Source organism: Sorex fumeus, unplaced genomic scaffold (genome assembly GCF_029834395.1).
Source record: "Sorex fumeus unplaced genomic scaffold, SorFum_2.1 ptg000037l, whole genome shotgun sequence".
NCBI classification, from domain to species: Eukaryota; Metazoa; Chordata; class Mammalia; order Eulipotyphla; family Soricidae; genus Sorex; species Sorex fumeus.
The window spans coordinates 10,334,895-10,351,319 of NW_026606094.1; the positions used below are offsets into that span (position 1 = coordinate 10,334,895).

Consider the following 16,425-nt stretch of genomic DNA (forward strand, 5'->3'; position numbering starts at 1 on the left):
ATTACAAGTTTCTTGAGTGCAACTCTTAAGTGTGCTTTTTAGAGCCAATTCCAATATGACATAAGAGAAATTATGTTGTCATATTTAATAAGTGTTGTGATATAAGCCTTCCTTTTCAGTTTTGAAGGTAATGCAGCATTTTTAATTAAAGGTAATTATGTCTTTGACAATGAAGTTTTGTCACCTATTTCTAAATATGTTTTAAAATAGAAACACCTCTACTGTTTAAAAATAATTTTACTCAAAGTTTATCTCTTTGACCTACAAGGAAAATTGTATAAAAATATCATTATTAATTGTGTTTTCTTGTAAAATTCAGGTTTGGGGGCTACACCCAGCAATTTCTCAGGGGCTATTGCTGGTTCACAATTCTTAGGGCTTGCTGGCAGCAGTGTTCACATGTGCTGAGGATTAAACTTGGTCTTTCCGCATGCTAAGCATGTGCTCCAGCCCATTGGGTTCCTTCTACAACCTTTGTTGAACAAAAATGAATCAATCATATTAGACAGAATTTCATCAGTTGAGAAGGCAGAAATTGCTCAGGGCATCATCTATGTAATTGGCTGTGAGCAAGGCAAGCACTTTACCTGCTGTAGTATCTCTCCAGCCCCGACAGCACCATTTCTAAGGGAGACTCGTGAAACCTGTTCTCTAGCCTGATATGTTTAGTCTCTTGCCCAAGACAGGGATTAAGGGTCATAGCAACTGACTTCAGGCTTAGTATAGCAGATAAACAGCGCCCACATTCCACAGGTTCTCATGAGGGAAGCTTTCTATTCTCGCAGATGACATTCTTCTGTATTATGTCCTCTGGAGGATAGGTACAAGGCCACTATATCATTACTGCCTACAGAATTTCTGGAGATTTGGGGTAGAGGAATGTTAAGAGCCTTCACTTCAATTCACTAAACAGTGTAACATTCAAGTTCCTGGCACATTTGTAGATAATCACGACATCCTCTTAGATTCAAGGAAAAGTCCTTGATTCAATTTTCAGGGCACCCAATAATGATCTCTGCTCATAATTAGAGAGCAATTTCCCACTCATAAACAGATAAGGTCAGGCATGTTCCTTGGTCTTTTCTGTCACTAGTCACCAAAGAGACTTGATCAGCATCTCATTGAACCTACAGGCTTGGGAGGATGCAGAACGTGCAGCAAATACAGGGAAGGTCATCAGTGGGGCAGCGAGTCTGTGGAACTCTCGTATGAAGCTACCTTGATGTGCTTAATGAAAAGAATTTGATCAAAATGACAAGCTGCTTCTCATAAGCTGCTGCTTCCAGAAAAAAACAATCTTGTCATGAAACAACCTACAAGAGATGTCCCCTGACTAACAAGGAAGAGAGAGTTTTTCTGTTTGCACGGGACATAGCTGGCGATGCTTGGCTTGGCACACTACCTCTGGGGTGTGGAGGAAGGGAGTACGGAATGCAAAGGAGGAGTGGCTATGTCTACCTGCAGGTATTAGTGAGAACTAGAACCTGCTTGGTAGATTTTTTTTTTGGAGTTTCTTGTCTTGACCACGTTATTAGTAGTCATGGTTTAATTGCAAGTTTTCACATAACCTGAAGGTTCACTGTGAATGAACTCAGGCAAAAGTGCTGAAGTGTGAAGATGAATGACAGAAAAATGAAAATTTAATAAAGTTTTCTACTTTGAAAATGCATCAAAATATAACAGCCTTAGATACTTTGGAGTGGCATATGTTTTTGAAGCCATGGCTCCAATCCCTATAATCTTTTTAATACTCCCAGAGCATACAAGCCGAAGATGACAATAACCCGACATTAATGAAATTGGAAAGCATCTCCATACAGTAGAGTTTCACAAATCACCATGAGTCACTTCCTTTACCTGTACGTGTCTGCTCGGATTCCTTTATAATACTAGTTTCCACAAGGGAAGTATAACCTGTTGTATTTTCTGCTACCAGGCAGGAAGTGCTTAATTAAAATGTGTCACTGCGAGGTTTTATTTTTATTTATTTTAGTTTTTGAACATTGATTTAGACCACATCTACTGTTCTTGAGGCTTCTTCCCGTCTCTGTGCTCAGGGACCACTCCTGGCTGTGCCCAAGGGATCATATAGGGTGCTGGGGATTGAACCCAAGAAGAACACATGCCAGACAATTGTGCAAGCTCCTGTGGTATTGCGCTAGCTCCAATTTTATGATCTTTCTCGGAGCTTCCTGAGTAGGACTCTGGGCAGTAGGGGGCAGCGCCTGGTGATGCTTAGTCTGCTTATGCAGGTATGATGGCTGGTTTAGTACCCAGGTGTGGCAGTGCAGCTCACCCAGGGATGCTGGAGGCCACCAGAGTTGCACTGATAATGCTGGGTGAGCAGGGGATGTGGAGTCAGGGATGGAAATCAAGGGCCCTGTCCAGACGAGGCATGTGCTTATATTCCCCATAAAAGTTATTTCGAGTATAAGATTTGAAAACAGGTTTTCTGCCAGAATAATGAAACCTGACAGATGCATTTTATTTATTTTTCTTTACAATTTATACGAACAATTTATTATAAATTTTCAAACATGTCACTCAGGGCTAGAGACTAAATTCTAAGAAAACTGCTACCCAATAATGGAAAAATATAACTTGTACAGGTTGCTTTCATCTAGTGGAGCTGACACTGATAACTTAAGATGTGAAAATGATGGGTGGTCCAACTTCAAACACAGAAGAAAGAAGTAAAGAAAAATCTTTTTAAATAGTAATCCAAACTAATTCTATACTATTTAAGACATTTTAAAGGTCACTCTAAATTACATTACCAAGAGCCAAAATTTAGGAGGCTATTATTTTTGCACAAATTTTGACGTATATAATGCTAGAATTGGGAGATTTAAAATAATAGAAAAAAGCAATAAAATGATAATACAATTTTTAACACCTGTCCCTTTACAAGCATACATGTTCCACCATCAATGTCCCCTGTATACATATCCCACCACCAATGTCCCACCTCACCATTCTTGATATGAAATGTATGCTTTTTTAGAGCCCACTCAATAAAAATTAGTTTTTAAACAATTAAATAATGGGGGGGTTGTGATATAGGAAGGGTCCTTTGGAGAGTGGTGAAGGGATATTGATACTTTGAAAGTATGTTTGTTAAAATAAACTTGTAACCCTAAAACAACCCAGTTTCAATTTTACTCTTGTAAACTAACATCACGTCAATAAGTTAAAAAGTAAACTAAAGATATTTTAAAAGGTTTGAAAAGAGTTTTTTCTGAAATTTCCAGAGAAAAATACGGTAAAAGTCTTGCATATATCTACTTGGCAAAGTTTAATATTTATCTGGCCAACAGCTGTTTGCTGTTTAATTGCTTAACATTAGGAAATTGGAAAATGGTGTGATTATCTATTTAAGACCAAATATTAATTAGGATCAAATAAATATAGTCCCTTAGATCTCTGTGGTATCTAATCTATATAAACGTCTTGCAGTGATAGCTCATGAATGATTAAACAAAGGCCAGATACCTTAGAATAATTTGCATCCTATGCCATTACTTCATTTTCTACCCAATTTACTTTCGAAAACTACCGATAGCATAAAAACATCTTTCCATATGACTTGGATTTTAAATGAATGCTTCTTATGCATAAGCAATAAACAATAGCTATGAAAGAAAGGAGAAAACAAGTTGTTTTTGAAATCATGTTTTTAAACATGATTTATCCAAACATATATAAAATTGGATATAAAAGTTCCATAAAGAAAAATCCAGAAACTTCACCTCGAATCTACTCTTTAAAAGCGACATAAACATCCTAGACTGGCTTTCTGCATTATTTCCACAGAAATTAGGAGATAGTTATTCTGGTAAAAGGTAAAGGTAAAGGCCCTCCCGTTGATCATCGATTTGCTTGAGCGGGCCCAGTAACGTCTCCATTGGAGACTTTGTTGTTACTATGTCTGGCATATCGAATACTCTCGGTAGCTTCTGGTAAAAGAAAAAAAATAGAAGGTGCTCTCAAAGACAAAAAGTTTTCTTTTCAGAAGAGAATGAAGACTTTCAAATTAACAGAGAGTCACTTAGAACATCTAGATCTAGAATAGGGAATCCTTTTGTCTAATTATTGATTATGTATGGAAAGATTTGAGTTCTGGAGGTGGGTAACAGTTTGGAAACATATTCTAAAGGCATATCAAAGCTATAGTAATCTGTATAATTGTCCTGACTTTTTAAAAAGTATATAATTTCTGGTAAATGATGTAGAAAATGTGACTGAACTGCTAGTGCTTCAGACAATCAACCATGAGATATTGATTCACAATAAGTTAAGAAAATGATCTAGTAAAGAGGAGAAAACCAAATAAAGGTGTTGGGAGGATCCTCCCAGGATGGGAGAAGCATGCTGAAAGTAGACTATAGACCAAACATGATTGTCACTCAATGTTTCTTTTGCAAACCACAACACCCAAAAGGAGAGAGAGAACAGAGGGGAATGCCCTGCCACAGAGACAGGGGGGGATGGGAGGGATGGGGGGTGGGAGAGATACTGGGATCCATGGTGATGGGAAATGGGCACTGGTGGAGGGATGGTATTTGATCATTGTATAATTGAAACCCAAGCACAAAAATGTGTAAGTCTGCAACTGTACCTCATGATGTCTCACTATTAAAAATTTTTTTAATAAAAAAATAAAGAAAATGATATTGGATTGAGAAATGAATGCAAAGTGAGATCACACTACAGCAGAGGGGAAAAGCAATTTGTGAGACACAATAAGTGTCCTCAATGGTATCCTGGTTCATTCGGGAGAAATATAAGTGTATTGGTGTCAGGCTTTGCTCTGTCCTTGGCTTCTTCCGCAGCTCTAACTATTTCCCAGAGGCTCTATGTTGCTTCTCTCTCTACTCTAGCTCCCTAGCTTTCCCACTACTGCTCTGAACTTTTCTCTAAGTAGGTATGAGTTCTCTACCTTTCCCAAAGTATTGCACTCTTACACAGTTTACATAAGGAATCTGAAAGCTGTTGTTAGTGTTCTAGAGCTTTTCATGATAGGAAGTTTCCTGTACAGTCTACAGTAGCTCAGAGGTCAGTGCTACAGGTCAGAAAACACCTCTCAGTTCCTCCTCAGTACAGTCAGGAAAGGTGTGACAAGTTAAATAGTCTTTTACCTGGATACTACATGGTAAAAACAGTGAATTAACAGGTTTCCTAGAGAGTTGTATACATGCAGATAGCCACCAAAAAAGGAAATAAGACTCAATTTTATCCATATCTGTACATATTTCAGATTCATTTTTTAAGTTTGTGCATCAGTTGTGAAAGTAAGTTTTGCATAATTAAAAAGTAGGAATAGAAAAAGTCATTTACATTTTTTTCATTTTTGTGCTCTTTGGAAATCTTTGAAGTTAGAATTAGCATAGAGGAAACAGCAAAGCAGATAAATAAGCTTTGTCTTTGGTTGCTATTCACTTATTCATAAAATAGGAAGATGACAAAGTAAATTTAAAATAATCACAATGATATTTTTTATAAAACTTAAAAGCATATAAGTAAATTTTACTGATAGACAATCTGTGGCTTAATATTAGGGCTTTAACTATGTATGGGAGGGAACTTGTGGACACTGGTACTTGGAAATGTACACTGGTGGAGGGATGGGTGTTGGAATACTGTATGACTGAAATCCAGTCAGGAACAGCTTTGTAAGGGTCTATCTCAAAGTGACGCAATAAAAAAAGTTAATCATGTAATAGTCTCTCACTTGGTTTTCTCTTTCTTGCCAAAATATATAGTTCATGAAACAGAATGATCCAGGATAAATAATACAGAAAGTGAAATTTAAAAAAAGAGAAAGAGAAAATGGGAAAAAGCAACACACACTGACATAAAGAACAAAACTCTGAGCACTAATTTTTCAAGTAAGACGCTGTTAACACGACAGTGATGAGGCTTGACTCCAGGCTATGTATGTTTATCTCTGCTCAATGACAAATACTTATTACTATTCAATTTTGCTGCTAGATAACTGTAGCAACTGTTCTTACTCATGATGCTACACTATAGTCATATCTTTTTGTTGATGTTGATGTTCTATACTAAGTGCCATACAAAAACATTTAGAATTTTATATAACTTAACTGAACACTTTCAGACTCTATAAAGAAAAATTCATATTTAGTACAGGAAACATTTATAGAGATGATAACTCATAAATAAAAAATTAAAAATATACAGGTGGTAGGAAATACCTATCTAAAATATGCATTCAAGCAAACCAACTCTTCCTAATCCTCTTGTGAGATTAGCAGAGACGTCTAGACTTGTTTAATCTGTTTGGACTTAAGTCAAGGCATTGTCGAATAATAATCACTTGGATTTGTAGTATACTTACTAAGAGAGGTTCCCTACAACAACGTAAAGCATTTATTCTATCCATGTAGAATTAAGTGGGACATTCTGAAAAACTTCTGAAAGATACAAAAGCTGAAATACAGAGCAATGAAGCAAGCTGGTTGGTCTGCATGTTAGTGACTTCCCAAAAGTCTGACATTAGAATCTGATTTTTGTGATATCCTCTATCCCCACAACTAACCAAATAGAGATCTGACTCTAACTGGTGAGCAAAAAGTGGTGGTTTTTCTCCAACTGCCTTGCTTTTACCTAAAGCTAATCCAAGTTTAAAACCTTTTATTTCATTACTCATTTTGAAAAACGGCAGAGGGGCCGGAGTGACAGTTCAGAGGGTAGGGCGTTTGCCTTGCATGCAGCCAACCCGGGTTTGATTCCCAGCATCCCATTTGAGCACCGCCTGGAGTAATTCCTGAGTTCAGAGCCAGGAGTAACCCCTGAGCATCGCTGGGTATGACCCAAAAAGCCAAAAAAATGGCATAATATAAATAGTATCTAGTAAGACACAAAAGAATTCTGCCTCTTATATCCTCTCAGAAATCCATTTTCAGGGATACAGGGTGCTGGGAATGTTCCCAGGCTTTACCTCTATGTCCATTTAAAAATGTATTTTTTATTATAGAGGTGGAAAATCCTGCACTTCTAGTACTTGAACTTTCTGTTTTCCTCTTCAATGAAAATGTGAAATGAGCGATCTGTTTAATATTAGGAGTGATGCATCATAGAGAAAAAATATTATGTTTAAAAGATATTTCTGGCTCTAGAAGAAAATAAAGGCATGGGCAAGACAGAAACCAGCTATTATTCCATATAATCCTTTTCCCTCCTTGAGTTCTGTTTGTCCTGTATTCTCTTAAGTAAGAAAAATAAAACGCTAAGCCTAAATGTATTTAAAAATAAATGCCAAACATCAAATAACACATGCACAGCCTTATTTTATGGCTCTTTTGCCTACCATGAATCACATTTTCTGTGCTAAATACTTATTGGCATGGAAATGTTGACATTTACTGTGTAGACAGAATATTCTACTTAAAGAGATAGGATCAGTTCTGTATTTAATCCTCCCTTACTATGGAGAGTTAGGGTGAAGTGTCCAACACAGTGATGTCTGTGTGACCCTATCTGTAGCCAACGACCCTTTAATTAAACTTTAAAGGTGTCTCAATTTAAGAACACTTGACCATATATAAGCACAATATCTTCATTCAAGTAGCTTTCCACTATAGTGAAAATGAAACAAACATACTTTTTAAAGTCCAGAAAATAAAGAGTATTTTAATAGTGACTACTTCTAAAAGAGAGTTGAAAAAAATCTATTTCTAAGGATTTAATATTACTGGAGGTTACAAAGATCTAAGAAATGAAACAGAAGAAAGGTCTTAACATTATCTGATAATTATGAGTTACATGCTTATAGTATTTAAAGAAAAAAGACTAAATGACTTAAGTTTTTTTTCTCCCAGGGAATGATGTCTATTTAGATTTTAAAAAAAAGTGACAAGGAGTGTTTTCTGATACACTAAAGTAAGATGAAGTTTCTATGGGAAGAACTGGATTTTAGTGCTGATCATTCTGACTCACAGTTCATTGTGGAATGACAAAGAAGCCTTGCTCACCTTCTTATAATAACTTTCAAATGGGATTGTTGACTGTATTACCAAACCTTTCATTTCATAGCATAATTATAGAATACATACTGAATAGAAAAGTTGTTCTTAGTCTACAGAAGAAATACACACACAACTGAAAGAAATAAATAACTTCTCCTCCCCTTTCACTTCTATTTCTCCACCCATCTGGAAGCCATCAAGGATTTGTCTTATATCTTCACCCCTTGTATTATGTAATCTTTTAGAAACAACCTAAGCTTAAATGATTCTTATAGTTCTTTGATGTGCTATATAATATTTTTAAGTGGCTTGTGGTAAAACGATGAGAAAGATATTAAGATGTTCTTAGTTAACTTTTAATTAAAAATTTAATTTTAATTAATAGTCAAGTTAGTTGCAGTGCCAGAATACTCTAGTTTGATATTCTAGGAACAGAGAATTTTCCAAGACCATAAGAAGCATCAAGATAAGTAGAATAATCTATTCTTTAAAACTTTCTTTGGTAAGCTTCTGGCCTTACCCACTCTATAATTTCAATCTTCCCCCTCTCAACAAATCTTGAGTTATGAGCAAGATGATTCTGCCTAATTACATAGTAACACAATACACATATAACCTAAAGGAACATAACCATAGATACCTGGGATTAAAATCTAAGTCTGGTAAGTCTGATATCAATATATTCTATACTATCAATTTACTAACAAATCTATTAGAATTTATTTTATATAGTGTGTTTGAATTACTGAATATCCACAGGAGATGTTAAAATAATGCAATATCAGAAAGTTTTACATATTAAAAAAATAAAAAACATCAGTTTATATTGAGCAGCATTATTTAAGTTGTTTACCTGTATAGGACCATCCGATCTCTTCAACAAGTTTTCTCTGTTGTCTGTAGTATCCATAAGCCCAATCTATAAACAATAAAAAGCAAACGATCATTATGCAGAAAAATGACTCTCTTAACCTCAATTATAGTATCTCCTCTCACTTTCACCACCATTATATATATATCTGTTCTGGTATTTAGTATTAATTTGAAGGCACAGGCCAAGAATGCTAAAGTTCAGACATAAACAAACCAAATATTCTGGAAAAAGCAGTAAGGTAATTAGAAGGACTTATTCTGAAGATGAGAGTCAGAACAAACAGCTTATTCTATCTCCAGATCTTTCTGAATATTTCTTAAATCGAAAACCTGAAATTCTATTGACAAGATGCAGAAACACAAAGGAATATGTGGGTTTACAACAACTTTGTTTTGGGGAGTGCACGCCCAGCTATGCTCATGAGTACTCCTGGCTCTGCACTCAGGGATCACCTTTCGTGGAGCTTGGGGGGGCCATGAGGGATGATGGGGATAGAACCCAGGTCAGCCATATGCAAGGCAAATGCCCTACCTGTTGTATTATCATTCTGGCCCCCTTCATAAGCTTCTTATATTAAAATTGGATGGCATTGATAAGGGGGCATATAACCAAGTATCAATTTTAATGCCGCTAGAAGAACCAGAGACTGCATGTTTTAAAATTCTATTTCCCTTGTCATTCAAAATCAAATCAAATAACTTCAAGTAATGGAAATTTAAAAAGCATGTATATTGACTGAGAGAAAAATTATGTATTAGATGGTATAGGTGAATTTCTCTCTTCGAGCACAGGGATGTTTGAGTGGAGTAGTACAGCAGGAAATTCATGAAAATATGATGTAGTTTTAGTTACAGAGAGTAGTTTTAGATCCAGAAAGAGGGCCCAGGGCTATAGAAAGGAAAATGAGTGGCAGCCACAGAGTATCACTACATAATTCAGTTTTCCTGGAGCCCCTTGCACACCCAGGACATAGGGATGGTATGTTGGCAATTAACACTATTATAAACATGTTACCTAACCTCTGATAATAATTTGCAATACCAAAACAAAATCTACTAATCTTCCCTGTCTCATTGGTGCTGTATTTTGACTTTGTTCTGATTTCTTTCCACATCACTACAGCTTTAAATAGTCTTCATTGCTTGTCTAGCTTTTGGTTCAGTGTAATTTTAGCTTGACAATGAATAAGTCTACTTTTACTATGGATGCTTAGGTTGCTACTACTTTGGGGGTATTATGAATAATGTTTGCATTAATATTAACACATATATTTATTTTCCCATTTACAAACTAAATATTTGGCTTTTAAATTACTTTCTCAGAGAGTTGTTCTATAGCAGGGTAGTCATTTAAGGTTAAATCTGGGGCAACTGTTTCTTAATGATCAAGAAATATGGCCCAAAGGACATTAGAAATGGCTTTGGAGGCCAGTTGACTCAAACTTCAACAGTCTATCAAAAATCACAAAGGAAAAAATTTTCCAATTTGAATAAGTTAATTGATGCCATGGCAATACCTGTGGGGATGATGTATCTCTGGGGAGTAAGTGACAAAATTGGAAACTTGAATGCATGTTCCCATAGGCTTTCCAAGTATTAAAGATCCCTAAAAATCCTGAGTTATTGCTGACTCTCTTTAAATGTTTTACCTGACAAGGACCTCTAGTAGAAAAACATACCTTTAAGAGAAACAAAATTAAAAAACAACAAGATTTATTTGGACAAGTAAACTATATTGAATCAAATGTGTGCCTGATTTTCCCTAGCTATCTTGTCCCTGAAAGTTTACAATGTTTTCAGGGATTAGATTTTTGTCCTCTTTCCGATGGTTCTGATATAAATACATCAGAGCATTTAAATACATCTTTAAATGTAAGACGTTTTGAGATAAAAATGCAGCTTAGTACAAAAGTGTGTAAGTTTGTAACTGTAAATTATTTTTTAATTAAAAAACGCACCAAATTCAGCTTAGTGATTTTAAAACAAATATAGTACAAATCCCGCATTAAACACATATCCCTTCCTAACCACATGGGAACGCAGGGCCGAGCAGTTCCGCCCCGGTTCCCAGGCAGCCTCTGATTCCAGAAGTCACGCCCACAACCCGCCCCCAGCACCATCTTACAACACACAGCAGTGAAGAAAACTTGCTGGTGGGTCCCACAACTACTGGAGAATTCTCTGGGCCCTATACTGGGCCAATATCACCAGGACATCCCAGATGGAGTAGGTGCTGTCTCCCCGCCTTCTCCAGATGGAATCCCAGCTACCACGAGCTTCTACAAGCATGGCTCCAGTTTGAGGGTACCAGGACTATTTTCCGAGCGCGACATTTCCTGATATGCAAAGTGATCAATGGAAAGTAAATGATCTAGCGTTTGTCCCTGAAAGACAAGCTCTAATGATGTTGGGAAAATCTGAGCAAAATATAATGCCCAATCAAAATGTATCTGGACTGTGCATTTAACTTCAGTGTTATGCTGCTGTGGGAGGCGAAGGGTGTCTGTCCCTCTGCCTGTCGCTCCCCCCCACCTCTTGTGGTGGCAGCATGGTGGCCTCCATCTTTTACAGCCTAATGAACAGCCAGGTATGAGATTGTATTGACGAGGCATGTGGGGTCTCATAAGATGGGGGGTGGAATCAGTTCTGCTTCCCGCCATGACAATGCTCTGAGTTGCTACACTCAAATGCCTCCTCTGGCTCCTGAACGACCATGATCCCAGAGGCACACAAACCAATCTCAGAACCCAGGGGCTTTTGGCAGTAATCCCTCTTGGTTTATTACTAAAATATCAGAAATTCAAATTGCATGACCGCTATTGCAGCCACACGACATCATATGCTCTTCATAATCAGCAATAGAAAACAAATTATCTAGTAATATCATTTTGGCAGGTCTGAATGTTGGGGAAAACTCCAAATAATATTGTTGGGTTTTTTGTCATAATAGTGAATGTGATCAACATACAGAGAGAGTGGAGATCTGCCACACAGGCGAGTGGGGTGGGGGGGGTATACTGGGGTTCTTGGTGGTGGAAAATGTGCACTGGTGAAGGGACGGGTGTTTGATCATTGTTTGACCAACCGAGACTTAACTGAAAGGCTTTGTGACTGCTCTCATGGTGATTCAATTAAAAAAAAATAACATATCCCATCAAAATAAACAAGTCTTGTTTTAAAGATTTTGTCTAGAAGATGGCATCAAAGTATAAGCAGGTTTTAGCTTTCTTTGTGGTGCTTTATCAGTACACGGTGAGCAACTGTCCCAGGCTTTTAATTGTTTACTTTAAGAAAGTCCTTTTCTTTTTTTTTAATTAATTAATTAATTTATTTATTTTTTAATAGTGAGGCACCATGAGGTACAGTTGTAGACTTACCCATTTTTGTGCTTGGGTTTCGATTATACAATGATCAAACACCCATCCCTCCACCAGTGCGCATTTCCCACCACCTCGGATCCCAGCATCCCCTCCCCCCCCAGCCCCTATCCCACCCTGCCTCTGTGGCAGGGCATTTCCCTCTCTCTCCCTTTGAGTGCCATGGTCAGCAAAAGAGGCATTGAGTGGCAATCATGCTTGGTCGTCAGTCTACCCTCAGCATGCTCTCCCATCATGGGCGGATCCTCCCAACACCCTTTATTTGGTGTTCCCTTCTCTTTCTGAGCTCCCCCTTCCCCTAACATGTGTGGTTGTCCTCCGGGTCATTGAGTAAAATTCCTGATACTAATCTCTGCCATACTTGGGTGTTAGTTTCCTATTTTGTTACTTTATGTTTCCCAGATGAATGCAATCTTTCTATGTCTATCCCTTTCTTTCTGAGTCATTTCGCTTAACATGATACTTTCCATGTAGTACCACTTGTATGTAAACTTCATGACTTCGTCTTTCCTAACAGCTACATAGTACTCCATTGTGTAAATGTGCCAGAGTTTCTTCAACCAGTCATCTGCTCTCGGGCACTCAGGTTTTTTCCAGATTCTGGCTATTGTAAAGAGTGCTGCAATAAACAGACAATTGCAGATGTCACTTCGGCTATACTTTTTTGCCTCTCTGGGATATATTCCCAGGAGTGGAGGTTGGTCTTTGCGCCTCCCCTCTGACCTGGGACTGGAACCCCACCACGCAAGTGTCTGCAGCCCCCCTCCCCCACGCTTGGAGGAAAAGGGGATCTGCATCCCTCTGTCTGGCCGCCCATCAGAGCTGCTTCCTTGTCCCCCACCCAGTCTTTACTTCCTGGACAAAAAGCAGGTATCCGCGGAGGTGTGGCCACTTCAGAGGTGGTCGTGGCTTTAAAAAGTGGGCGTGGCTTAATTTTCAGCGGGACACAGCTCACGCGGCCGCAGGTTGTTCACTCAAACCAACAAATATTACCCCTCCACATACACAACAACATGAAGAAACAACGCAAATCCCCACCACAGGGAGACCATGAGGAAATCTCTCAAGAAGCCTCAGTAGGAGCTAGCCACCTTAGGGACCTCTCTGAGAAGGAATTCAGATATGAAGTCATCAAGATGTTCGAAGAAAGCCCTTTTCAATCTGAGTCTCCCAGGTGTTGGTAGTGCTTTTCGAATTCTTTATGCATTGTTCCCTTAATTGTTACTTCAAACAATCCGTTACACATTCATATGCTAATGACACAGTTCTCGGGCGTGAGAGAGTACCCCACTTTTAAAATTCTACTTAGAGGTCTGATAGATGAGATGTGATAGCATCAGTGAGCAAGGAAAAAGAAGCTAGGTTCACTTTAAAAAAAAAAACTTTTGATCACATATTCCTTGAAAAACAGTAAAGCATCTATAAACTAGAATCTGTCAATTCTATTTGATTATGTGTACACAACTTACCAATTGCTTTCACGTTTTAAAATCAAAATAATAAAATGTAGAATTTTTATTGAAGTTTTGTGGAGTTGGGCTTTGTCACTTTTGTATTTCGATTTTCCCACTAAGTGGTCCTTGCTAGGTCTGTTTGTGTATGAGGGTTTTAGAATGATAAAACTATGAAATTTATTCCAGTAATGAATTGTACACACGACAAATATACAACCAGAAAATATACATTAGTGATTTTCTTAAAAGTTAGGTAACTCTAAATTGTTTTTAAAAGCCTTCTTTATGAAGTGACTTTTTAACCTACCACCAAAACTGAATTTTAGCTTATATTATTTTACATAACCTTAAATACTTCTATTTTAATCTATGCTTTCTTACTTTGAGAGTCCTAAATATATGCAAACGTACCTTAGCACAGTGGGTAGGGCGTTTGCCTTGAGTATGGCCAACACGGCCGACCCAAGTTCGATTCCTCTACCCCTCTTGGAGAGCCTGGCAAGCTACCGAGAGTATCTTGCCCACATGGCAAAGCCTGGCAAGCTCCCTGTGGTGCATTCGATATGCCAAACACAGTAACAAGTGTCACAATGGAGACGTTACTGGGCTGGCTCGAGCAAATCGATGAACAACAGGAGAACAGTAACAGTGACACCAAAATAATAGAAAGAAAAAAATTGATAACTTCCACACAGAAATAAGAATTTAAAAACACACCATTTTCTCAAGGTTTTAACATAACACCAATAAAATAAAATCAGTGTTCATTTTTACTAAAACTATCATTTTAAATATTTGAATTCTAAAAGTACTTCTAGTTTTAGCCTTGTTCAAACTAAGACTCAATCTCCTATTAACAATGTATTACTTGCAATGCACCATGTAATATAGAGCAGTGCTCTGATAAAACATACATGAGAGTAAGTATGCACACTTACACATACCTTGATGTAATAAGGTTGTTAAATGAATGATTGGGAAAGAAACAGGGTTGCCACAGAGAAAGAAACTTCCTGTAGAAAATCGCCACAGATATAATTCTGAAGACTAGGATTGTAAAACTACATTTCTCAAAATGGACTTATCTGCCACATGTGGCTTTTATTTATTTCACCTTTCAAAAGAATTAGTATGTTACTTCAGAGTAGGAGAAAAATCTGTTAGTTGATGGTGGAAATCTGAACTGTGGAGAAGGAATCAAATTGTATCTTAAATCCCTTGAGAAAGATATGACATTAGAAACTTAGGGTGGAGTTGAACTTTCCAACTAGAGTTAGAGGAAGAATGACAAGAAGTGGGGAATCACGGAACCACAGGTTTGAGACGTCAGTTAGATTCTGAGGTTGGGATCTTCTCTGTCATTAGGACTTGGTCACAGGTCACAAGCATCACATAACTTTGACACTTTTTTTTTTGCTTTCCTTTTGCTCTCTCCTGTCTGGATGGATGCCTTTTGGACACAGGAAGAGGATGGCTCATCTGCCTTGCAGGTGCAGGGTTGCAATTTGTGTCTTTGATATCACATGTCAAGTTTGATTCCTCCTGGCACTGTGGCGATTTGTGACTCCCACTGCACAACCAGGAGTGAGGGTACTGTGTTCAGACGTGGGTGAGCACTATAACGAAGCGATGAACCTCAGGAGACTGCAACAACCAACCAAAGGGATCCAGTAGGGAGGAGTGTTGGCTGCATTGATGGGAGAATTGAATGTATTTCATATAATTAATATGTTTCAATGAGAAATATTAAAGAAGAGTAGGTAAGACATAAGCAAACATTTCTAATTTGAGGAGGTTAACGGGTAGTAGGCATAAACAAAAGAAGAAGGTGAGCACCTGGAGTCAAGCTGGTGTCATTAGAATAACTAGCATCCATGAAATCATTCGACAGCCATATCTGTATAGAAATATATATAAATGATGTAAGTGACAGAGATATTGAGAATTGTAGCAGCCATCCCCATCGATTACTGGAAAAAAAGAAGTCCCCTCTCAGAGAGGAAAAGAAAATAATCAGAAATAGAATTTCCTTGAAGAGAATCAGCTTTTGATTGAATGATATCTGGGTGAATGTGACACCTGGCCTTGGAAATCCTAGATACCTTGGGAAACACTATTGAAAATGTCTCTTTGTTTAAGGAGAAAGCTGAAGTTCATGATCCGAGTCATCTATATCAAACCTTGATTAGCTAAGACAAACTTTCTGAGTCAAAGTAAATCTGCCCATGAAAGTAGTGTTGCATCTATAATATCATACACAACAGATTTTCTTTGCTTGTTATCTTCCTGTCATTCAATGTAAGGATTGGTTAGTTTACTGTCAAATTGTCTTTCATAGAGTCTACCTTTACCTTTATGGTATATATGCAAAGATATAGTGAAAATAATTTAGCTAATTATAGGAATTCAGATAACAGACTTGTTTAAGATATACGTGCAGTGTTATACTTGTAGTCAATTAAGATATAATCAATTCTCTCTCCAAATACTGCTTTTTAAAATGTGTTGATATTACTTATCTTCAAAACCATTTGGTTTAATTTCAGTTGCTTCCCATTGTTAGAAAGATCAGTGTCACTGTTTTTCTAACCCCTCAACAAAGATTTTAAAACAAAAGTAAATTTTATAAGTACTTAAAACTTAAAAGTACTCAGGATTAAATTATAAATTTATGTAGGAGGATAACACATTATTCATGTTGTCAAAGATAAGGAACTGAAAAAGACCCAC

General features: G+C 37.4%; 1 protein-coding gene across 4 annotated transcripts in view; it reads right to left on the bottom strand.

Annotated features, from left to right (window-relative positions):
- PTPRZ1 (protein tyrosine phosphatase receptor type Z1) overlaps positions 1 to 16,425 on the bottom strand; it is a 188,090-nt gene that overhangs the window by 103,260 nt on the left and 68,405 nt on the right. For all 4 annotated transcript variants that reach the window (XM_056117952.1, XM_056117951.1, XM_056117950.1 and 1 more), the window contains exon 2: positions 8,845 to 8,910. In XM_056117952.1, the coding sequence (XP_055973927.1) occupies positions 8,845 to 8,910 (66 nt within the window). The remainder of the gene's footprint in view (positions 1 to 8,844; positions 8,911 to 16,425) is intronic.